A 25498-nucleotide genomic window follows, 5' to 3' on the forward strand; every position below is an offset into this window, starting at 1 on the left:
TACCTATCAATGAATCTTATGATTTTTTAAATTGTGTTAATAATGTTGGTGAACGTATACGTGGCTCTGAATCCATACCAATATCATCAATAAAACATATTTTTATAAATTTATTCGTTGATATATGTATGTAAATTAATTATGATAAATCAGCACTGATAATCCATCAGGATTGAAAAAAAAAAATAAATGAATAATCAGGATATATTATAAAAGTATTTAAAAATTATCTAATCACATTTGAATAAAAAAATAATTGAAAAAAGAAAAAAACTTTCATAACTGGTAGCAATTATTTTTTTGACTTGATTATTTAATTTAAAAAAAAACGAAGCTCCAAACCACAGAAATTTTTTATCTATATACTTAATCTTGTTTTATTTTATTATTATTTAGGTTTGTTTGTTTTTGGGAATCGTCATTTTAGTACATAGTCCATTTTTACACGAAAATCGTATTCTCCATAAGAGACAAAGTTAAAAGTTGTCAACTTTGATAATTAATATATAAAAAAAAAAACAAGCTTTCAAACAATTACCAAAAAATTACATTAAATGTATAAGTATTTCATTAATTTACTGTAAAAATTTCAAAGCATTCTCATATTTAGTGACTGGCCAAGGTAATGCGAATCATCCTTTATACCCACTCTATTCAAAAGTATTCAAGTACATATCTGGTTTGTGTGCAACTTCATACAAAATGTAATTCACCTCTAATATTTCTTTCTCTCATTTTTATTTATTTTTGATTTTCATATTAATTTCTTTTTTTTTTTTTTTTTATTGTCTTTATTTAAAAAACAAAATATCCACACACAAACCAGTTCAAGCAAATATATTAAAATTTTTGATAAAATTATTTTGAAATATTTTCTTGTATCTTTAGTTGTTTCATTGATTTTTTTTTTGTTTTTGTTAAATATATTTAATTATTTACGAAATTAAAAAAAAATACATAAAATTATTTATTATTAATTTTTGCTTATAATTTTATTTTTCATTTGATATAACATTTAGGATTTGATAATGCTCGATTGCTCGTGAAAATTTACGATATGTTTTATTGTAAAAAAGCAGCGTATTTTATAGAATAAATAGTATTTTATTTTCAAGATAGTTTTATTTTTTTATTATTTCTTCTATTTATAGTGTTAATAAAATTTAAAGTTGCTTATAAATATGATATAGACAAGAAGATTGGTCAAAAATCTTAGATATGCATTTATGCAAAATACCTCATACATTAAAGCTCAATTTAAGTATTTTTTTTTTTTTTTAATTTTAAGCTGCGTTCAGTTCTGCACAATTATAAAGAAAATTAAAATTAATATTATCTTTTTTTATCGTCTATATTTTAAAGCACTGCGAATTTTAATTTTCATTGTTAAAATAAAAAAATGTCAAGTATTTATCAAGAGAGGAAATAAATACATTAACAATTTTTAAAATATAATTTTTTTTTTTTTTGCCAAATTAAATGTTTAAATTTATATTTATTTATTCTAATGATTTTTTGTTTTTATCTATTTTTATTCTATCAATTTGAAGAATTAAAATTTCTACATTTTTTAATTTCTACAATAGAGCAATTAATTATAAATTATTTAATTTAAAAATTTTAAATAATTTATTTTTCATTTTTCTATTCAATTATTATTCAAGTTGTTGTTTTTTATTTTTTCTTTTAAATAATATTTAAATTTCAATATCATAACTATCTTTCTAAAAATTAAATATGATAGAATTTTTTTTATTTTCTTCCTACGTGTAATTTATATGCTTGTGCTTGATATATAAGTACGCATTTGATAAGACACACTTGCATACATATATAAACTCTCGAAAAAAAATAAAAAAAAAAAATATGAATAACATGAATAATAATTTTTATTTTGGCACTCTTTTATTATTTTTTTAAATATTTAATAAAACTTTTCCTTATCATTTTATATATTAAATTTTAAATTAAAAATTTTTAATTTTTTCAATAAATGTTAATAAATTAAAACAACAATAATAATAATATTTAATAAACAATTTTTAAATACCAATAATCATTATATTATTTTGCCAAATAATATGTTAAAATCTATTTTTTTTATTAACTCTAATGATTTATTTTTTTGGCCAACGTGTTATTTTTTTAGTTCATTTAATTCTACAGTATTCTACAGCATGATTCAACCAACAAATCTACATGACAAATAAAAACTATTAATCACGACAAAGATATATATTAAATATTAAAAAATTTTCAAGCTAATGCTGTTATTAAACACACAATTATTTAACAATTAAAATATAAAAAAATCCTTAATTTTGGCACTATATAATTATTGATATTAACTTGGTTTATTTATTTATCTATTGCTTATAATTACAATCAAACTTGTAATTTTATCAGTATATTATAGCAAATTTATATATATATTTAAAAGATGCCTGAAAAAATCGCAAGATATTTTTGGGCCCAGTAGTCACATAAAATTTAATAATAACTTTTTTTTTTTTTTTGTCATTTTTTAAAACTTTTTTTTTTAGTATTTTTTTTTGTCATTTTTTATTTTTGATATCACACAGGTACGAAAAACGATATTATTTTTTATTTATATATATGAAAACGAATATTGGCACAGCAATATATATGAAAAGATTTTTTTTTATTTTTAATATATTTTTTTACTTTATTCCAATAACAGGCGCGCGTTAACTTTATTATTATTTGATAATTATTTTATTTTTTAATTATTATTTGTTTTGATTTTTGGGCTGTCAGCCGATTATTTTTTTATTTTTTTTAATAATGAAATCAGGCAGATTCATTTATTATTAATTGTTATAATTATTTTTAAATCGACGATATGTTATTATATATATACAATAACGAATATTTTATTCTTAAAAAATATTATAAACTTGTGAATTCAACTCGCAAGTATAATTATGATTGATTTATTTATTTAAATTTATTATTGCATTTAAAATATAATAATCAAATATAATTTCAATATTATTTGATATTTTTAATTCAATAAAAATGTAAATATATTATTGAATAAAATAATAAATTAAATTATAAAAAAAGTTTTTTTTTTTATTTTTTTTTCCATTTGTTTTTTATAAACATGATATATGAATATAAATTATTGTTTAAAAAATAATATTGTATTGTGAACAACATTTTTGGTATGATATTTTATATCAATATTTTATTTTTTGATTTTTTTTCATTATATTTAACATTTTATTAATAAGGAAAAAATTTTTTAAGTTTAACTATTAATATATTTATTTTATTAACTGCAATATTTCAACTATAGAAAGTGCATTATTAATAATTTTAATAATTATTATTAAATTTGTGTTTCGACGTGAAAGCGGCTATATATTTTTCGAAGGAAATTTTCCCCCAAATAATTAATAATGATTTAATAAAAAACAAAAACTAGCTATTTTATAAATTCTAAAAAACAAAAACAAAAAACAAAATAGTATCAATTATAAATATCATATTGTTGATATATATAATTGTTTTTTTTTTGTTTAAATAATTTAATTTTAAACTTATCAAAGTTGATGACAAAGGCCTTGACAATAAACTTTAGATTAAAGTTTTGTAAATGACACATTGTGTAGTAGTCTTATCATATTGTTCCACACATTTTTAAAATTTATCATTTATCTTTTTTTTGTTCAATCCTCAATCCTCATGTCATAATAATCTCTTGTATACATTAACTTGTTCATTAATTTTCATTTGTCTTGTTGTATTTTTTCATCACCCACTTCATTCATATCATCCACAAAATATTTAGTAATACAATTACAAAGTCATACGGGGTGAACGATGAAGAGGGTCTGGACGCTATGCTTGATCCACCTCATGACAGACCTCCATGTAATCAGGATTATGCATTATATCCTTAATCATATCTTTCAGTATTGTATAACGTGGAAACATTGGATAAACTTTTGAACCATTGTATTCAACCTTCAAAATTTATTATTAAATTATTATTCAATTTATAATTTTTATTTAAAAATAAACCTTTTATACTGACCTTTAAATCACGTATCAAATTTCTCAATCCAGTATATTTTTTTAACAGTCTATAAAGATCATTTGTCATTTGTGTATTTTCAGCTTCAATTTGTGATATAATCATGTCTGAAAATATAAAATTATTATTATCATTATTTAATATAATTATTAATTAAATTAAAAATATTATTTAATTACTTTCAAGTCGATCAATACGTTCTCTTTTAGCTTCAGCTTCTTCAGCAAGTCTTGCTGATGTTTTAACACCTTCACCACTTTTATGGGTTTTTTCCATAATTGCACAAGCACGTAATACAAATGCTGGTACTGTTTCTTGTTTTTCTTGTCTTGGTATATCAACAAGAGTCCAATATTGAGTTTCCAATTTAATAACATCCTAAAATTAATTATAGGTATTTTTTTTAAATTTATTTTCTTTTTAAATTATTGATTAAAAATATTATTATGTGTACCTTAATCATAACTTTAAGATGATTATAACGTTGAAATATATTTCTCACTTGTTTACTGTCAGTATATTTACACATAAGTTCAACAAGAGCACGTTTTGCTGTATCATAACTTGCATCAAGACGTATACGAACAGCTCTAAGTCTTTCATTTGTTTCAATAACTTCTTCTTTAGTCTGGCCACCTAAAAAAAATTAAAAAATAATTTTAACAATCAAAGGTTAATAAAACCACAATAATATAATCAATAATTTAATAATATATATAAAAAATAATAATCGATAAGCCATTATTAAATTAAGCTCGATCCAATAAAGAGCTTTTTTCATTTTTTTTTTTTTTTAGATTTTATAGCTACTTAAGTATATATTGTTTTAATTGAAAGAAAAAAAAAATGAAAAAAAAACTTGCACGTGTAGCTCAGGTGAATGGCTTTATATATTGAGCTTTTTTTTTTTTATTACTTCTTGTCTCAATGTGTAGTGTTTGTTGGAGGCAACAGTTTATTTGGCAAGTTGCCTATAGTCTATCGTCTCGATGCCTCTTTTATTTAAAAAAAAAAAAACTTGCACGCGAGTTACTTGAAAAAAGATATCTTTGATAATGTATTTTTTATTTTTTTCTTTTGATTTTTATATATTTTTTTTTTTTTTTAGTTTCAAAGACACACTTTGTTGGTAAGGTACATACCCGAAACGTTATTATAACTATATGTATACCTACTCGCCGTTCCCTCGTCCTTGACATCTTGAACAATTCTCCTCACACTTTGTGTAAACTTTCCCACAAGATTTGTGCTTGCTGAAACAAAAAATAATTTTATCATTTTTTTTTTTTTATTTAAAATTACAAATAATAAATAAGTAATACAACATCAAATATAAAAAATATATTGACACCTTATATTTTATTTATACGTACGTGTAAACAAAATAATCAAAAAAAAAATATTAAAACATAATTCATTTAAAATATAATGTAAATATTGAATCTATTTATTTATTAATCTATATTGTTGCAAGTGTCAATGTAAGTTCTCTCATCACATGTACATGTCATTATGTCATATTCATGTATTTTTTTATATTTTTCATTGACAAACAGAAGATGTCCTGTCCATTCATATCTCAATGCAACATGACAATAAAACTTTTTAGAGGTCACAAGTGCAAATAAAATAATGAATAAATTTAAAATAATAAATATATGACAATTCAAGTTGCAATTTTACTTTGCAATTTACACATTAAAAACATGGTCAGCTTTTTTGACCACGCCTTCATCATTGATTCTGTGAATTTTATATACATACATATTAAAGTAATTTATAATAAATATTTATTGAAATTTTTAACTATTTTATTTAATAATTTATTGTTTCAATTTTTTTTTTTTTATTGTGTACAATATGATTTTGTGTTGATTTGATGTTTTTTCTTTTTTATATTATCAATGGACACCAACAAAATTGGAATAAAATGAAATTCTAAAATTTCTAAAATATCTAACGATAGTTATATATTGGTCTAGTGTTCCTGGGGGGGCTTTTGTGTTTTTTTTATTTGGTTTATGTGTCGGTTTTCATCGCGGCTCGATGCGGATGCCCGCTTTATAGTGCCAGATCAAACGTATCGACCTCAGCTTTGCGGCTCACAAACGTGGTACCACATCCATATCACCAATTTAAAATATATATATTTTATCAACATTATTATTATCAACATTTAACATCATCTTGTTGTATTTTATCATTTATATATCAACAAACAATTAACAATTAATTAATTAAAAATAAATAAAATATATGAGAAAATTTTAAATACAATTTTTTATTTTTTAATTAAAACTATACAAGTTTTAATTTTAATTTAAAAATACTTTAATTATATTTTTCTATTCAAGTATTTATTGTATTTTATAAATTGTTTTAATATATATTGGCTATTTTATGTATTGAAAGTTAAATAATCAAAGTCAATATAGTTTTTTCTTTTTTTTTATTTTTAGACAAGTTTTTTTTTTATTTATCGTTTTATTTTTAAATATGTATATTGTTTTTTTTTTTCTTTTTTATTAAAGCTGCATTCTAACAACAAAAAACATGTTAATTTTATGATTTTTTTTTTTTCATATTTGCCCTCGAGCAAGTATGATGAAATACAAAAAAGTGGCTGTAGTGGTATTCTGTATATTGATCGTTGAGAATATAATCTTCAATGTATATTCTAAAAAAAAAAAAAAAATATAAAATTGAAAATAAAATAATAAAATGTTAAATTTTGAATGAATTCAACAGGAAACTTATACAGCAATGACAATGCATTTATATTTTTTTATATTTTATACTTTTTGAGCTTGGATAAATGGAAAAATTTGATGTTGGATTTGGTGAAAGGTTAAAAAGAGGATCCAAGTACATAAATGAAAAATAGACAAAATGCAAAAAAAAATTGAGGAAGCCGTAGGGCAGTGTGTCTAAAAGAGTCCAGATCTTTAGAAAAAAAAAAAGATAAGAAAAATCTGTATACACCTTGAGAGTCGTTCATATACATGAAAAAAATTGCACATCACTAAATGAAAAATAAAAATACGCAAAAGAAGAATAATAATAATAAAAGAAAAAAAATGATTATGATGAAGCCAAGCTATTGGACATAAATAAAATAAAAAAATAATTTTATATTTTTATTTTTTCATCATTGAAGTCAAGGCAGGAAACAAGTCATATCATAAAGTGTAAGTAACAAAGCGAATATAGTTTTTTAAAAAAAAAAATAATATAAAAATAAAATGAGCAACAATGCAAGTAGCAAGAGAGTTAAAAAGTCAAGATGGCATGTTGAAGAAGTGATGGACAAAGTTGTTGTTGAAAATAAAAAAGCTTGTAAAATAAAAATATAAAAAATTATTATGAGTAAAAGCGAAAAAAAAAAAAAAAAAAAATGATAAAAGTGAATAATAAAAATGTGAAAGAAAAAAAAAGGAAGAAAGTGGTTTTTTTAAAAAAATTATTAAACAGACTTCTACAGTGTTATATAGAAATGTATATATAATGAAATTCAAACAGAGGAATAATTGTCAATTGTGGCAAAGTTCAAGCACTTTTTCTGTTATTATTACTGAGCAACAACTCACAGCTATTTTATTAATAATTATTAACTAAAATATTTTCAATTAAACACTTGTCCTTGTCACAGATTTTTCATCATATCCTCACAAATTATATCAATTAAATTACAATTTTAGAAGCAAATAAATAAAATAGAAAATATATTTTTTTAATTAACAATATCAATCAATAATTTGAGTAAATAAAATTTTATTAATTAGCTTATGAATAAATATGAAAATTGATAAAGCTAATTTTTTAAATTATCATTGTGACGTTATTAATTAAATAAATTTAATAATTAATATTTAATTTATAAACCACATTTATTTATGATAAAAATCATTTTTTTATTTTTTATTCTCTTATTTTCTGTAACCCCTTGATGATGTTTTCAATTGCGTTTTATATTTTCTTAGAGTCTCTTTATCACGATGTTCTCAATTTTTTGTAATTTATTTTTTTTTTTTCTTATATATATTTAATTTCATTTCCTTGTATGATTTAAAAAGTTGATTAAGAATTAAATATGTATAATATAATTTACGAGATTAATTTGTTGTATAATTGAATTTAATTATAACTGAAAATTGATTGTTGGTGACAATAACTCAATATGTATCCGGTTATGGTTAACATGAAACCCATAATTATCAATTGTGTGCCACACAAGCAAAACAATCGATCAACCAATCAGTACATCCTGGCTTGGTGATTCTATTTTTAAATATTATTATTTTTTAAATTTAATTATTCATTAAAAAATTTATAAAATTACATAGACAATTATTTTAATGACGTTTTAGGAAAAACCAATGACAAGATAATTTTTTTTTCGTTATTTTATCCTTATTCATCAATTAAATGATGCACAAAAAATTTATCTGTTCATCAAATTATCAAGAGCGTTATAAAATAATAGAAAAAAAAAATATTACATAATTAATAAAAGCAAAAATAAAAAAACATACTGTTCTAATTTTGCAAAAAGAAAAAAACATATATTTTATTTAAAATTGTTATTATTTTTATTGTTAATTGTGAATTGTATCGAAAAAAAAAAATATATTTTCTGTGTCATCAGAGAAGAGACGACAGAGAGTTGGTGAGTGATTATGTGATGTTTTGTTGAAAGCAAACATTGTACAAGTGATTGAAATTAAAAGATAAAAATGAAAATAAAAAAAATATATATTTATTATTGTAAAATAAAAGTAATAATAATGATACTTGTTAGTTGTATATTGTCAATTTAATATGACGATTGGTCAAAAAAATTTTAAACTAGTAAATAAGAAGAAAAAAAAATAGAATGAAAAGAAAAATCATCAGATGATGATGTTGTTGTTGGTAGTGTTGGTGGTGTTGGAGGTGGTGATATAATAGCCAAGTGGGGGAGAGATATAACAAAATGAAGATGAGAGTGAGGAAGCATTTAGAAAGATTCATTTATTTCTGTGACAAGTCCCTGGCACAGTGTGTCAAGATCACTTAATCATAATAATTTTTGTGTCGTTTTATTTCTTTCAAAGTGATCACATAAATTTCATCGGTAGGATTAAATAATAACAACAAAATCAATATTTAAATATACAACAGTGCTTTTAATTTAATTTTTGTTCTTTTTGCTAATTTTATTTAGCCTTGTTTTTATTTAAATTTTCTTTTATTTGTTTTGTTTTTTTTTTTGTTTTTCTTTGACTGTTTCAGATTCACTATGAGGAGGATTATTTCAAATTATTTTGTTGCTTTTATTTTACTAGTGTCAGGCGCAACTGCTAAAACAGTTCTAGACACTGATTTAACCTCCGATTTCACCTCTACCAACGACGATCAATACCCGTGGAGTAGTGCGCTGCCTCCGCGAGGACCATACTACCATCAGGACAACACCAAGAGGACAATTGACATTATAAATAGTGATAATATACCAATAAATCAATATGATAAATCAATTTTAAATAATGAAAAAACATGGTCATTATCACAAAATAAATATAATCAACATTTTATTAAATCACATGGTAAATTAATAGCTAAAATTTTATATATTGATAATTAATATACAAAGATAAATTTTAAATAAAGCAACAACTTTAAAGCTTTAATTTAATAAATTTAGTAATAACTTAAAAAACTTTTTTAAACTATATTTAATTATATTTCGTTGGTTTTTTTTTTTTTTACTTTAAATCTAGATATTTATGACGTGATAAAAAATAAAAATTTCATGGATAATTCAAACAAGCAAACAAATACAGATAAATTAAATTTATTGGATAATATTGAACATGAAAAGATCAAAGTTGAAAAAAGTATTATATTACAAAATAAAATACAGCATCAGGAATACAAGAAGAATTTTAAAGTAGATGAAAAAAAATATATCAAAAAAAAATATACTGATAGTATATTGATGAAAAGTGATTTAGTAAAAAATAAAATTGATATATTAAATTTAAAAATTGATAATGTTAATAATAGCAACAATGCAAACAATGACAATGACACAAAAAATCGTGAAGAAAGATCAACAAATGATGATGATAAATACATTGAATCAAAAGATCCACTTGAATCACGTGTTACACCAATATCACTTGATTTTAATAGTGATAATTCAAATGATTATGATTACATTGATGAAATGGATGAATTATTAAAAATTAAAAAATTAGAAGAAAAAGAAAATGCTAATCGTCAAAATAAACGAGGTGATATGGATCCCGAGTCATCATTATATCCTTCAATTGTAATTGACGGTGTTGTATTTGTACCAACGCGGGGTGATGTTGTTGCTAATCAACCAGTCCAAACAATTGACAAAAATAAACGAACAAAAAGAATGGCAAGTACTAATAATGATGATGATAATATTTGGGGTTTTGATGAAGATGATGGAATGCCATCTGATGATTATGATAGATCAATTAATCATGAAAATAATATACGTCAAAATGAAGAAAATAAACGTTCACGTGAATGGCAACGTAAAAGATATAATGATGAAATTGAAAGACGTAAATTGATAAAACAAATGTCAAAAAAAGATGAAAATCGTGTTAAAACTGAAATTGACACAATTAAAATTGAATATGAACGTAGATTGGAAAAACAACGTAAAGAACAAGAAGAAAAATTACGTTCGTATATTGAACGTAATAGACCAATTGTTGTTAATAATTATAGAGTCAATAAACAAGATGAATTGTCTCGACAAAATACAAGACAATCATCAAGATTAAATCCACAAAAATCAACACGTTATAATCAAGATGATAGAATGCAAAGATCTAGAGATGAATTATCACAAAGAAACACAATGAATTTAAGAAAATCATCATCAAATAATTCAAATTCAAACAAGCCAGATTATTATTCACGTAATCCATCATCAACACGACAATCACAATCACAACGAGACAATGAAAATCTTGGTCGTCGTCGTGAAATTGAACGTGAATCATTACGACAACGACATTATCAAGATCAAAGAAGAAGACATAATATTTTTGAACAAAAACGTCCAAATACTGGAGTTATTAATATCACTAAAATAGAACATAATAATCATCAAAGTAAAGATGAAATTGCTAGACTTGAATCACTACCTGTCGCTGCTAAAATAATCATTGATCCAAATTTATCAACAGGCATTTTATCACGCGGATATTTTGATGACAGTGATAATTTACCAGTAAGTTTATTTTTATTTTTATTTTAATATTAAATTTATAATTTATCCGTTTAAATTTTTTTATTTTTTTTTCTCCTTTTTATTATTCTAATTAAAATATATTATTATTTTTATATAAATTTTTTTTTTTTGTTTTTTAAATGTTTTTTTTTAAACACTTTTACGTTTTTCTGTATTTTTTTTTATGACATGTACTTTTATAGCCAAGGGTGGAGCTTTTTATAATCATAAAAGTAAAAAAAAAAAAAATCCCTTCAGAATTTAGATGCCTGCCTTTGAGTTTAAAATATAGTGAGCAGAATAAAATGTTCTTTGAGAATAACTTGATTTATTATTTATTTTTTTTTCTATTTCAGTCAATTGATCCAAACAGACCGGGTCTTGAAATATCAAATTTTCCAGCATCAAAAACACGAAAAACATTAAAACCACCAAAAAAAATACCAGATCCATGTAGTTGGGCAATTGTTCATTGTTGTCCAATTGCAGATAATAATCGAAGATTAATAAATTGTTTTGAAAATTTTAATTGTCCTGGTGTTAATTGGGATCCAAGTCCTTGTCGACAATCAATTTCTAACGCAGCACGCGACGACATAGTAAGATACTATGCAATGAAAAAATAATAAATAATTTTTAAAATAAATAAAATGTATTTAAAAAAAAAAATTTAATAATAGTTAGTATTTTTAAATAAATAAATAAACTTTAATAAAATTGTCAATTTTGTTTTTTTAATCTAAAAAATATAAATGAAAATATAATTTTCATTTTTTATGTATTTTTATTATTTTTGTTTTGTAAAATTTTATCGGATCATGTATAACGTTGATTGTCTGTGGCAACACAGTGGAGGTGTTGGGGAATAAATATAACAAAGGCAATGTTGACCTGGATGATGACGATCATATAGACATTAAAAAATAAATACTGTATAAAAAAAAAAAAATGTATTAAAACGATGAAAGTTGCTTACCGTCGGTGCGCTGTGCGATACCACGCTTATCACCTTTTCCCATTATTTCCTCTTTTGGTTTTGTACACGTCTTATCTTTCACTATTTCTCTCGTTTATTTCGTATATTGCCTGAAATATATTGAGAATCGATTAGTCAAATAGATAACATAAAAATTGAATATATATATTTATAAGAAATAAAAATTTGTATATTAAAATGAAAAAAAAAAAACATTATAATAGAATACAATAAAATTTTTGTTAAATTAAATTTTCATGTGAAATTTTCATTGGAATTTAATTGAAATTTTTAAATGAAATTCTTGACAATTTATTGTCTTTTTTTTTCTCTTTATAAATACAATTGTTTTTTATTTTTTCTTTCATTTATTAATTAAGTAGAACAAAGTAATTATTAATTTAAAAAATTGATGAATTTTTACCTTTTTTATATTGAGTCCCATCAGTCACACTGATACAGTCATGATTATGTTGTTTGAAAAATTACAATGATATATAATGAAACTAATAAAAAACAAGTGTTAAAAGTTATATAGATGAAATGAAAAAAAAAAAAAAAAAATTGGATAGAATTAAGTAGCGCGGAATTGACAATGTCAAGTTGAATGAGAGACAATGTGTATAATAAAAAAAAATAAATAACGCTTGAATGGATAGAAATAAGGGTCTATCAAAGTTGAAGTTGAAGAGATAAAAAAAATATAAAAAAAATTTATAATAAACCTAGAGTATAAGTATATGTTTATATATGCATCTAAAAGTATATGAAAATGTGTTCAAATAACATGGACAAGTGTCAATGGATATGCCAAGTTTTTTCTATATTTTTTATAAATTACCAAAGTTTCTTGACACGCGCGCACATTTAACACTGACCAATTTTTTTTTTTTTTTTTTTTAAATTAAAATACAAATTGAAAAAATAAAAAATAAAAACTAAATGACTATTAAATATTTAGATAATTAATTTTCATATTTAAAATAATTTAAAAAATTTAATTTTTTATCTAAAAAAATTGTTTAAATTATTTTTTTAAATGTCAAGTAAAGTGACAATTTTTTTCTATACTAATAATTGCCATAATGAATGTGAATAATAATTATAAAAATAATATTGATAGAATAAAATTTTTTTTCTAAATGAAAAATGTTTAATGAAATTTTACTAATGTAATATGTTAAAATTTAATTTGACAGTTGTTTAACACGATTGGTTGTCGCAACTGAAAACTCCAGTCGACTGGTTTTTGTTCCCTTGCGAGAGGCCGGTATACGAGGACAATATTCCCCTTGGTTTCTCTAAAAAGCTCCCCCACATCATCCCTTACATCCAGATGAATCTCTCACCCACTCTCACCCTGGCCTGACTACTACCCCCGGGGATCCAATACGAATCATGCGCTCTGTATTTTATTGTCAAAATTATATATCCAATGGTATTTGGTCACCGAAACAACATAGTCAGACAAAATTATTTAAAAAGCTCATGCGCCGGATCAAATATTTACCCTTACTACTTGCGACATCTTGCTACGAAATTTTATCAATTTTATTATTTCAAATTTATCAGCTTGTGATAACGAAAAGCTCAATTATCTATTTGATCATTTATTGATAAATTTATTTACTTTACTAGTTGTTGATATTTTTAAAATTTATTTTTACAGACGTCTTAGTTTAGTATTTATTTAAATAAATTGAATTTATATACTTGAGAGCTTGAGCTTTTTTTTTTCTTGAAGATTGAGTCTATTTGATTTTATTTTTTTGACGTTAAATTAAAATGTAAATTATTAAGATTATTTAAAGTTACAGTTTACTTATCATCGTACTTTAATTATGTATAATTTTATGTCTAAAATCAACGAAATTTCAACACTAAAAAAATTAATTAAATGAAAATTTTGTTTGCATGTCGATCATTCAAGTGAATTTAATCAAAAAAAAAAAAAATTTTCAAGTCGATTACATTTGCCTTACGTGACCCCAAATGAGCTTAAACAAAAAAAAAACTTTCCAATTGACTAAAATAAAAGCTAAACAACAAATTTATTATATTATTTATTTATTATTCATATTAAATAATTATCATTTATTATTAAATATAACAAATCAAAAATTAATATACATATATATTATTTTATAAACAAAAATAAAACGAAACAAATTATTACCTGAATTTCATTATTTTATGTGCATAATATTAATTAAATTTGTTTTTATTATTTTTCAATTTAAGTGTAAATTACACACACACACACAAACACAATCAACGTGTACACTTGTGTTGTGATAAATGAAAAAATGAATAAAAAAAAAAAAATTGTAAATTAATTAAAACTAAATTTAATAACAATTAACAAAATAAAATAATAAAATAATCATTTACATCAGTTTGACATCATTGTCGAGTGTAGAATTACAGTGTAAGGCAACATTTTAGTACTTTGTTTATATATTTTTTTTTTTTCAATTATCCTTTAAACAAAATCATTTGAAAAAAAATAAGAAAAACAAATTTTTTTAGTACAACATAATATTATTCGATTAACTTTTCATTACTAGCCCTTAACACAATTTATTATTTGTCAAACAAAAGTGAGCATATTACAGTAATTAGTTGCATTGATTTATCATTTTTTAATTTCATTTAATTTTTCAGCTATAGGCATTTTCGCACAGACACATATAGGCCAATAATTTTTTTTTTTGATGCAATTTTCATCTACCGAATATTATTAACAATGATTATAATCAAATTATCAATTTTTTTTTTGACTAACAATTCATTGTAGCTTACATTTAATCATTTTCTATCTACAAATCTTAAAAAAAAAAAAAAAAGAAATTATCTAATAATGATATAGCAATCTACGTATGATTTTGTAATTTTCATATTTTTTTTCTAGATAAACTTGTATTGGCTCCGCACTTGGATATATATACACATAACATTTACGTTATCATGCTGATATATATATAAACGATTCACATGTATTATCTAATTAATTTTATTATAAATACATCTAATATATTTTTTTTAATCTATATTAATATTTTCACATTTATAAATATATTGTTGAACGTACAGAACGGGTAATCTTATTTTTTAAATTTATCATATTAACGCAAACAATATATGTTTTTCTTTTTCTAAACAAATATATATATTTTTTATTTTTTAGGTATAAGCATGATTAATTTATTTAACTATGGTGAGCACTGCATGTTTTAAAATTCATTGACAATTTTGACATGCAAAATATTTAAAAATAAAAATAATAAAATATAATAATAATAGTAACAAAAATGAAATTAATGCTTTTACTTAATTTTAAAAAATTGACTTGAGCTTGTACCTCAGTTTTTTTTCATTTACTTGTAATTTGTTTATGTAGGTTTTTTTGAGGTCTATACCCGGTTATTTATTTTTATTTTTTATTTTTAATTAACCATTGATTATTATAGCTATTTATTATTAATTATTATATAATCACGGCACATTATTGACTTGTAGCAAAGCGTCTCAGAATAATTAAGCACCAATCGTGCTTTTTTCTTGTTTTGTTTTATTTATTTTATATATCTTGTTTCTTGTCAAAAAAATTTAGATTTATTTTATAATATTTTTTTTCTTTTGTTTTTTCGAATTGTTATATATTTTTTTTTTTTTTTTTTTTTGGCAGAAATCTTTGAGTATTTATTCAAAGAAAAATCAGTTGAATTTTGAATTATTTAATTTTCGTTCTGATATTCTTGAGGAAATATGGCAAAAAAAAATTTAATAGTACGTTTTTAATTTTCTAATTGATTGAAATTTTTTTTTCTTTTTTAAATTAGAATTTTTTTTTTAGTTTTTCTGATTGTTGTTTCATCTTTGTGAATATTTATTTCAACGCAATGTCTAATTGCACTAACTAGCCTAAACTAGGATCTTTCCAATACGAATATTTTCGTATTTTTGAATTATTATTTCTATTTCTTATCACAAGCCGATCATCACGGCACTCGTCCAAATTTCCTGTAACATAAAATTAAAAATTGATTAATTTTTGTGCATATAAATGTTAATAAAAATTTAAATTTAAAATAAAAAATAAAATACACACACTTTGAAACGTAAAAATCCACATAAAACAAAGAACATAAAAATCTAAAAATACAAAATAAAATAACTGACAAAGTGATAAATAAAAACTTTGACTATAACGTTTACTAAAACATCAATATCAAATTTTTAAATTTAATTTACTTTATGATTTATATTTGAAATTTTTTCCAACTATTGAAAAATTTATCCAAAAATCAGTACCAATCTGCCACGTATTTCAATTCCAATATACTCAATTTTTTTTTCTATTTATTTATTTCTTTCTCTCTCTCTCTTTCGAAAAAAAAAAAAAAAAGGGAATTTTGCTGAATTTTCCAGCGGTTTTCTGGCACCGTGTCATTAGTTTGTTTATGAATAGTCATATGCGTGTCGACAACTTCAAAATAACTGAACGAAAAAAAATGAAAAAAAAAAATTATCAAGAGAATATTTACAGTCCCTTTCAACTCGACTAATATTTAATTTTTATATTTTCAATATATAAATTCTAAATTTTTAAAAATAATATTTTTTCACTAATGGATATATCAGACACTTGCACAGTTGCATTGTCATTCGAAATTAAAAAAATAATAAAATAAATTACATAAAAAAAAGACAAAATAATATAGTTAAAAAATAAATATCTCTTTTTTATTTTAATAATAATAAAAAATAAACATAGGCTTATAAGATTAAAGGATAAGTATTTTTGCATGACTGAATGATACATAAAATCATGTGGACACAAAATAATAAAAAAAAAAAAATATATTATATAAAAAAAAAAAGAACGGGATTTTGAGTGCAAGGATATGAGATACATGATAGAATTTAGAGGGAAGAGGAAAAATAAAGAAAAGTGATGTGAGGGAATGACTTAGGACGATGAGCAAGAGGGATGAGGTCCTGGACCAACTCACTGGAGAAAGGGATGGCCACGTGGCGCCCTGGCGCGTCTTTCTGGCGCCGACAATTCAACTTTTTTTTTTTTTCTCTTTTTCTATTTCATCCCTCTTTATTATAAAACCCTTCTACTCCTTGTAATTCTCAAACTATATCCACTTTAATTCTAACATTTAAATTTTAACATAGATGCATTTTATTTTTTTTTATTTTAAATATTATTCATGGACGTTCATAAAATACATATGGATGAAAATTAATATTCAACTTATGACTTATATATTTTAAAACACTTGAGTTTAATAATGAAAAATTATTATTATTATTAATATTAATATATATTTTTGATTTTCATTTTTTAGGAATAAATTAAAAATTATATGAAAATATTTTTCATTTATTGAGAATTTATTTATTTATTTATTTATTTATAATTAAAAAAAAAAAAATTTGCTTATTATATAATACATGTAGATCCAATTACACTCGAGGCAAAAAAAAATAAAATAAAAGTCAAGAAAATGGATTTATAAAAAGAAAAAAAATAAACGAGCCGTTTTTTTTATTTTTTTTTTTACTTTGAACATGGAAAGATATATCGTGAGTGGGTGAGGGTGGTAAAAAGAGGTGAAAAAGATAAAAAAAAAAAAAAATGTATAAAGAAAGAGGAGGGAATTTTAACAGTTACATCAGCATGTTTTAGTTTGCCCGAGTCTAAAAGTTTCGCGCACTGGCGACAAGATATCTCAAGTGGTCGCTCACCAGAGTCTCGATCGGATTCTCAAAGTCCCTTTACCAACTTTCACCCCTTCTATCAAGAAAAAAAAAACTACCCTTTTTTTTTCAACATTTATTTTTTTTTTTTTTTCTTAAAATATATATATTGTACCATCCTTTCTTACTTTTTTCCCAAGCCGCATATTTTTCCACATCGCTTGGTTATTATTTTTTTTTTTTCTTATACTCTGCACATTGACTTTTTCACCTTTTCTTTTGACTTTTTATATTCTTATTCTTTTCATTTTTATAGCTACAATTTTCATCTATCCAACTCTATTTCTCGGTGGTTTGAATCGGTGTTTTTTTTTTTTTTTTTCATTTATCTACCAACTCTCAAGAAAATTTTTATAAATTTTTTTACAAAAAAACTTTACAAGTTATATGTCTCGTATATGCTCCAAAAAAAAATTCTACTATGTCACTGAAATATCTGTGTTAATTATCCATGAATGAATTATAATTATCGCATTAAAAAAATGAAAAAAAAAAACGAATTATATAAATGAAAATGATAATTTTAAATATAATAAATATAAGTGGATTTGAAAAAAGAATAAAAATTATATATCCAAGTGTTGGAGTGAAGCCACTTTGTTGTATTCAAGACTTATATATATAGAAAAGACCAGTACGTCTTAATATAAAGTAACTTGCTGAATAAGTTTTTGAATGTTGGCTAAAACAGCAAGCTAGCATGTAGCCGAGTTAAGTTAACTTATAATGTGATTTGTTTAATCGGCGCCAACTACTTTACCCTTTTCTATCTTTTAACTTGGTGGGTTAAATTTTAGCTCAATCCAAAATTCCAGACACCCTTTCCCTCATGACTTAAATAATAAAGAATAAAGAGACATCCTGATAAAACTATATATATTCTTTGTTTTAATAAAAATAAAAAACAAAAAAAATTAGAACAAATGAAGCAGACACACAACCACTTTTGTATGTCTAAATGTTCACTTACTTTTCTCAATTCCCATTTTGTCGTCTTATCTTTTCTTCAAATCATTTTTTTTTTCTTTCTTTCTTTACTTTTCTTTGTTAGAAAAAAAAAAAAATAAACTGAGAAATTGAGAAATAAGATATGTAACGCGTACAAAAAAAAAAAAAAAGAAAATATATAAGTGTGTGTATGTGTATCTAGGTGAAATTTATATTTTAAATATAGATGTATTTGTATAAAAATATCGGTAAATTTAAATTGAATAGTTGTTCGATTGTGTCAAGTTTTAAGGGGGTTGGATTCGTCAGATTTCCGGGTGCCAGTGTGTCTGGTACATCGTCGCCATTTCCCAACCCATTTTTATTTTTTTGGACTTTTCTTTACCGCACTTCAATAGCACACTTTTGCCACCACTTTCATGTGCACAAAACGGAAAGAAAGCATAAATTCAACCTTTTCCATCTAACATTGCATTTATAAATTTTCATTCAAACCGCAAAACTAACTTTTGCATGTATATAAATCTACAAGTATTAAACAAAAAAACAAAAAAAAAAAAAAATCATAAAAATTTATTTATAATAATACTGTGCGATTAATTTAAATCACCAAGGAAATGATGTTAATAATTTTTCATTAATAGCATGAATAAAATATATATCAAAAAATTACAATATAAATTTTATTAAATTAATTTTTTTATCAAAATAATTCGCGTTTAATATATATCGATATATCGAACACTCAACCATGCGTCTTGTTGAATTGTACAGACACTGGCGCCAACTTCAAATCAAATTGCAAAAAAAAAAAAAAAACATGGATAAAAGAAAATTTATAATAGAAAAAAAAATCCAAATCAATTGAACGATAGTTTTTTTTTTTTTAATATTTTTTTATGTCTGTCATATTTCAAGAGATTAAAGGTCTTTATCTTGATTGAAGATAAAATGTACTTATGCAATTTAATGTAGCCAACAAATAAAAAAAAAAAAATAATATTAAACTTAATATAGGATAGTCTATCAAGTATTAAAATTATAAAACACATAACAATATTATTATTTGAAAAATTTGGCTCATATTGCAATACAGCTTGTTGCATTTTGACAATTTTTTATATAAAGTATCATTAAGTGACATGTCTTGGACTCTTGGCCAACGAAAAAAAAAAAAAAAAAAATATAATATACATAGTGTTGAATATTTTGCCATATGTGAGATGGAAAAATACAATGCTTGACTATTTCATGTGTGTGTGTGTGTGGGAAAGAAGAAAAAAAATAAAATGAAAAAAAAAAAGTAGTGCAGGACGATACACGGTCAGACGGACAGGCCACTTGCCAAGGACAGGGTCCAAGTAGTCCAAATATAACCAAGCCAAATAGATGACTATATTCAACCACTATTCAAGGGGTTTTTTGTGGTGGTTTTATAAAGACTCTGTGAAACAGCATGTTTCAACCAACGAGCTTGATGCAACAAGTGATGTCGTCTGGCAGCCACAAATTGTCTTTTTTTTTTTCCTTCTTTTTTTGAATATGATTAATAGAAAATTATAGAAAAAAATTATAATTATATACTTGATATTTTTTTAACTATCAATTTAAAAATTTTAAAAGTTATTATTATTTTTTTTTTATTCTTTAATAATCAAGATGTAAGTAATTAATATTCAAAATTATAATTTACATTTTTAAAATTCATTAATTATTCAAAGCTTAATCTTTCGCATGAATTGATAATAATTAATAAAATGATGGATTAATTAAAATAAATATTCGTCATAGAGTCATCCTAGTTTGTAAACACGTCATGATCAGGATAAACTATATTTTTACTGCGTTTAATATTATAAAGTCACGATGTAGAAGGTCGGCAGACTGGTCGACCTTTCTAAGGATTTTTTTTTTTATTAAATTTTTATTTTTTTAACCTCATCTTGTCTTTTCTTTATATTTACCTTTTTTTTTTTCTTTTTTTTTCTTTTCCACTGATTGACACGACGGTTATCAGTGTACATTTGAATAACCTTCTTTAACAATTTTTTTTTTTTTATTTTAATAACCACGATATATTATTTTTGAGGAGGTAAAAACTCGTGGGATGTAAATTTTTTTTTTCTCGGGAATAATGATGTTGCCAAAAGGAAAAAAAAATATTTATAAATTGTCTGTCGACTAGATGGAAGAAGAAAAATAATTTTATATTTAGATAATGATTTGAAAATGTGAATTAACAAAAGAGAGTAACAATTTTATGTGAAAAAAAAAGGAAAAAAAAATTGAGACAGCTGAAAAAGACAGAGTAAATGATGAAGATGAAAAATTTCGTTGTAAAGTCGAGCTGCGTGTCAAATCAAATTTGCCTTATTTGCCCCAACCCCCCTTATTTGCCCCATGGGTAAAAACTTGTCATTCAAGAAAGAATTTATTAGAATAATTTTTGATCAATTCAATTTTAAATTCTTACAAACCAAGTTACTTGACTGTCATGATGAAGACTTTATTAAGTGACTCCACCACAAAATTTTAATATTAAACATTTTATATTTTTTCTGTCCACATTGCTGGATCCACCTGACATCTCTCTAATTTTTTAACTTTCCAGCGAATAATTTAAAAAATTGTGCCCGACTTATTTGAATTTTCTATAGAATATTTTCTTTGTTATTATTTTTCAGTAAAAAAAAAATAATTGATTTGCCGAGGAGGTGTTACTTCAAGACTGAGATGAAATTTTTTTTTTTTTTTTTTTTTTTTAATATAAATAAAGGTCTTCAATATGACGATCAAGTGCTTCACACAAAAAAAAAAAAGAATAAAAAACTTTGTTGATGAACTTTTACGTCATCACAATGCACAATTTTAAATAAAATATATTTTTGTTTATCATTGATAATAAAAAATAAAATAATATTTGTTTATATATATATTTCATCAATATGTTTTTTATGAAAAAATCTAAAAAATAAAATAAATAAATATTTTTAATATCGCGCTTGCGGCAAATGACAATAAAAATTCGCAGCTTTTTCGTGTTTTAAATTTTAATAATTCAACTCACATAAAAATAATTAAAAAAATAAAATAAATAAATATTATAAAATTTACGTTTTAATAAATATCCCTTGGTATTTTATTTTTCAATATTCTCATGTTGTAAAATTTAAAATTAAAAAGAAAAAAAAAACTAAAAACCACAATTTTATCGAATTCAATAAACTTGATAGCTAAAAATTTTTATATATAAAAATAGATATGATATATAGATTTTTTGTTTTATTTTTTTTATTTCTTTGAAAAAAGTCACGCAAAGTAACCACGTGATGGACGGGATTTCTGGAAAATGTGAAGCCACTTGGTCGAAAATTGTCTGGCTATTCGGGCAGACGTTTTACTGGCGCCAATGTACTACCTTAACGCCGCCAGATACATTTCTCTCTCTCTTGTATTTTTTTTCTTCTTTTTGTCTCCTCAATTCACGACCTCGTTCTCTCTTTTATTCTTTAACCACCCACCTTCTTTTCAACCCTCTTACTTTGGTCTTATTTTCACGATCTATCTATTCATCTATCTGTGCAACTATCTATCTATCTAGCTATCTTTATTTTTATTTCTTTCTTTTTTTACTACTACTACTTTTCAACCCCCTTGTCTATCTCATCCCCAAAAAGCGTCGCAAGAATTATAAAGTTGCTCAAGGCAAGCTTCTTTTTTTTTTTTTCTTTTACCCTTAGTAACGCATTTTATTTTCCAGATACTCACTTTACATCTTTCACCTCGACTCTTTTACTTTATTCCTTTTTCAGAAAACTATTTTTTTTTTTTTTATATGAAAAACTTTCTTTGCAAACTCGACTCTAGTGCACATCAACTTCCGGCATTTGATATTTTTTGATATTTATTTTGCCACAACTTTTTTAACATCTTTCAAGTACTGAGATTATATATATAAATTTTAATACGAGTGTGTGTGATTTATAATAATATTTAAAATAATTAACTTACCATTATATTGTCTTTTATAATCATCAAAATTATTAAAAAAACAATTAAAATTATGGTGTGATGTTGATGTTAAAGAGAACGATGTGGTTGTTGTTGATGTTGATGTTGTTGTTGTTAATTTACTCCAATGCTAGTGAACCCATGAGGGTGCTGCTGGAGCATTTGTTGTTGAATTATTATTAACATAAACACCACCATTTTGTGTGTTTGTTTGTACTGTACCAATTTGATTATTCAATGTAACATCATTATTTTGATTAATTGTTGTATCATTAATTTCAGATGTACCCATTAAACTTTGAGGAAAATTAAAGTCACAACGTAGTGTACCATCCATTGACAATTCATGTTTAATAACCTAAATTAAATTAAAATTTATTATTATTTTATTAATATTATTATTAGTTTAAATTAATAAATAAATACTTACCTCATCAACATTACAATCAAATTCACCAGACAATCCTTCAATATTAATATTTAAATCATCCAATAGTGTACGATTTGTATTCAATGCACCCATTAATTGTCCCATAACCGTAACAGGTGGTGTACCAGTTAATATTTCTGGTTGACTAGAATTTATTAGTCTTGTTTGAGCTTGTCGTTGCATTTGTTGTTGTTGCTGTTGTTGTAATCTTTGATGGGTTTCTAAGAGGTATTGTAAATTTTGATCTTGTTGCTGAGGTTGTTGTTGTTGTTGTTGCTGTTGCTGATGTTGTTGTTGATTACCAATTGGTGATGTACTTGCTTCACTCTGGTATGATGGTGACATACTTAAACTTGATGTTGGACTTAAATTCATTTGACAAACAACTGGACATCTTTGTTGTTGTTGTTGTTGTTGTTGATTTGTTGATTGTGAAGTTGGTGGTAAACCATACGGTGATGGTGTTGAAAATGAATTACTTCTTTGATATTGTGTCTCATAATAAGAAGGTGGTGGTGGCTGTTGTTGTTGTTGCTGTTGATGATTTGGTGGTGATGAATATATTCCATATGAATCGAGCTTTAATGATTCAGCAAGATTACCAGCTAATTGTTCACCACTGTAAGATGAATTGTATGACCAATCTGGTTCACTTGGTACTGCCTGAATTGGACTAAGTCTACTGATGGATGATGCATTACTTGATGTTCTTGGTCTAAATTATATTTGTCATCAAATTTAGTTAATTAATATTTTTACATAAAATTATATAAATAAATATAAATAAAGTATGTGTATTACCGAAATTCAGGTGATAGCTGAAAGCAACTGGCATGAACAGGAGGACTATCAGCATAACGATCAATTCCTTCACTTACACTACTACTTGGACTTGATGCTACATCACTTTGTAACATACCATTTTTAAATGCTTCAACTTTTTTCTTTGCTCTACCACGACGTTTTTCAAATTTACTTGTTTCCATTGATGCAGCTCTATATATTTTTAACAATTAATTAATTATTATATTATATATTTAATTTTAAATATTTAAAAAATGCTGACCTTCTACGTGCTGATTTACCAGGTTTTGCATCAGGATTTATCATCCACCATGAACTTTTACCAGTGCCTTCATTTTGAACTCTCATAAATCTATTGTGCAACGAAAGATTGTGTCTAATTGAATTCTGTAAAAATTAAAAATAAAAAACACAAATTATTTAAATCATCTTTGTATTATTATGTAATTTTTAACTAATAATAGACAAAAAATTTGGTATTAAATTTTCATTTTTAATTTTTATATTTCTCCGACGAAATAGTAAGTAAAATGAATTTTTTTTTCTTACTAAAACAAAACAACCTCAAGAATCAAATTGAGTCAAAATTAATTTTTTTTTTTCTACTTTTAAATTAACTTGAAATATATATTTCAAATAAAAATTATCATCATCTTGACAATGACAAAAAAATTGCATTATGTTTATTCAACTGTCCAATCAACAATCATCAATATAAACGTCACAAAAACCGACATTATTAAACTCATAATCAAACAATAAATCTTCAAATAAAAAAAAAAAAAAACTTCCTTGAATTAAATTTAAAAAATAATAACATGTATGTAAAAATTATTATTTTCTTTCCAAATAAATCAAGCAATAAGTCACAAGAGACAAAATAAAAAAATATAATTTAAAATTTAAAAAAACACTTGTTATCTTTATGATAATATATTTTTCTTTTATATATTTTATAAAATATAAATATGCAAAAGGAAATGTCATTTTTATGCTTGGCCATCTTGGTGCAATTTAATGTGATCCATCGTCAAGTTGAATTGATCAAGTTTGAGTATAGAGTATCGTAACGAATAACTATTCACAAAATAAAAAAAAAAAAAAAAAGAAAAAGAAAAATAATAATAATAAAAGGACATATAAAAAGAAAGTTTAGCTTTTTTCTTTTTCTTTAATAACTAGTTGGTCTATTCAGTGTGCGTATAAAAGAAAACGATTTTTGTAAATAATACGAGT

The 25498-nt window shown here is 23.5% G+C and overlaps 3 protein-coding genes across 8 annotated transcripts in view; 1 reads left to right on the forward strand and 2 right to left on the reverse strand.

Moving 5' to 3' along the window:
* Window positions 1-350: 350 nt before the first annotated feature.
* Window positions 351-13633, reverse strand: LOC122858892. Of its 6 annotated transcripts, none has more exons than XM_044162111.1 (8): window positions 13466-13633; window positions 12722-12803; window positions 12298-12407; window positions 5239-5316; window positions 4518-4699; window positions 4243-4441; window positions 4064-4170; window positions 3087-3993 (listed from the first exon to the last, which is right to left on the reverse strand). In XM_044162111.1, exons 3-8 carry the CDS (start codon window positions 12338-12340, stop codon window positions 3868-3870), a joined length of 735 nt encoding a protein of 244 aa, XP_044018046.1. In that variant the 5' UTR covers window positions 12341-12407; window positions 12722-12803; window positions 13466-13633; the 3' UTR covers window positions 3087-3867. The 6 variants fall into 6 exon arrangements, with proteins under 6 accessions (XP_044018045.1, XP_044018046.1, XP_044018047.1 ...); XM_044162112.1 differs by having other exon boundaries at window positions 3088-3993; window positions 13139-13633; XM_044162113.1 differs by having other exon boundaries at window positions 3526-3993; window positions 12722-12750.
* LOC122858891 (myb-like protein F) lies at window positions 8996-12045 on the forward strand. Its single transcript, XM_044162109.1, has 4 exons — window positions 8996-9176; window positions 9335-9648; window positions 9823-11321; window positions 11678-12045. Exons 2-4 carry the CDS (start codon window positions 9342-9344, stop codon window positions 11945-11947), a joined length of 2076 nt encoding a protein of 691 aa, XP_044018044.1. The 5' UTR covers window positions 8996-9176; window positions 9335-9341; the 3' UTR covers window positions 11948-12045.
* A 1337-nt stretch (window positions 13634-14970) lies between the features above and the next one.
* LOC122858893 (forkhead box protein O) overlaps window positions 14971-25498 on the reverse strand; it is a 31591-nt gene continuing 21063 nt past the window's right edge. Inside the window, exons 2-6 of the mRNA XM_044162116.1 lie at window positions 24525-24649; window positions 24260-24454; window positions 23459-24173; window positions 23029-23386; window positions 14971-16320 (exon numbers count right to left, since the gene is read on the reverse strand). Of these exons, the coding sequence (XP_044018051.1) occupies window positions 23159-23386; window positions 23459-24173; window positions 24260-24454; window positions 24525-24649 (1263 nt within the window). The 3' untranslated portion in view covers window positions 14971-16320; window positions 23029-23158. The remainder of the gene's footprint in view (window positions 16321-23028; window positions 23387-23458; window positions 24174-24259; window positions 24455-24524; window positions 24650-25498) is intronic.

Source organism: Aphidius gifuensis, linkage group LG6, assembly GCF_014905175.1.
Source record: "Aphidius gifuensis isolate YNYX2018 linkage group LG6, ASM1490517v1, whole genome shotgun sequence".
Taxonomy (NCBI): domain Eukaryota; kingdom Metazoa; phylum Arthropoda; class Insecta; order Hymenoptera; family Braconidae; genus Aphidius; species Aphidius gifuensis.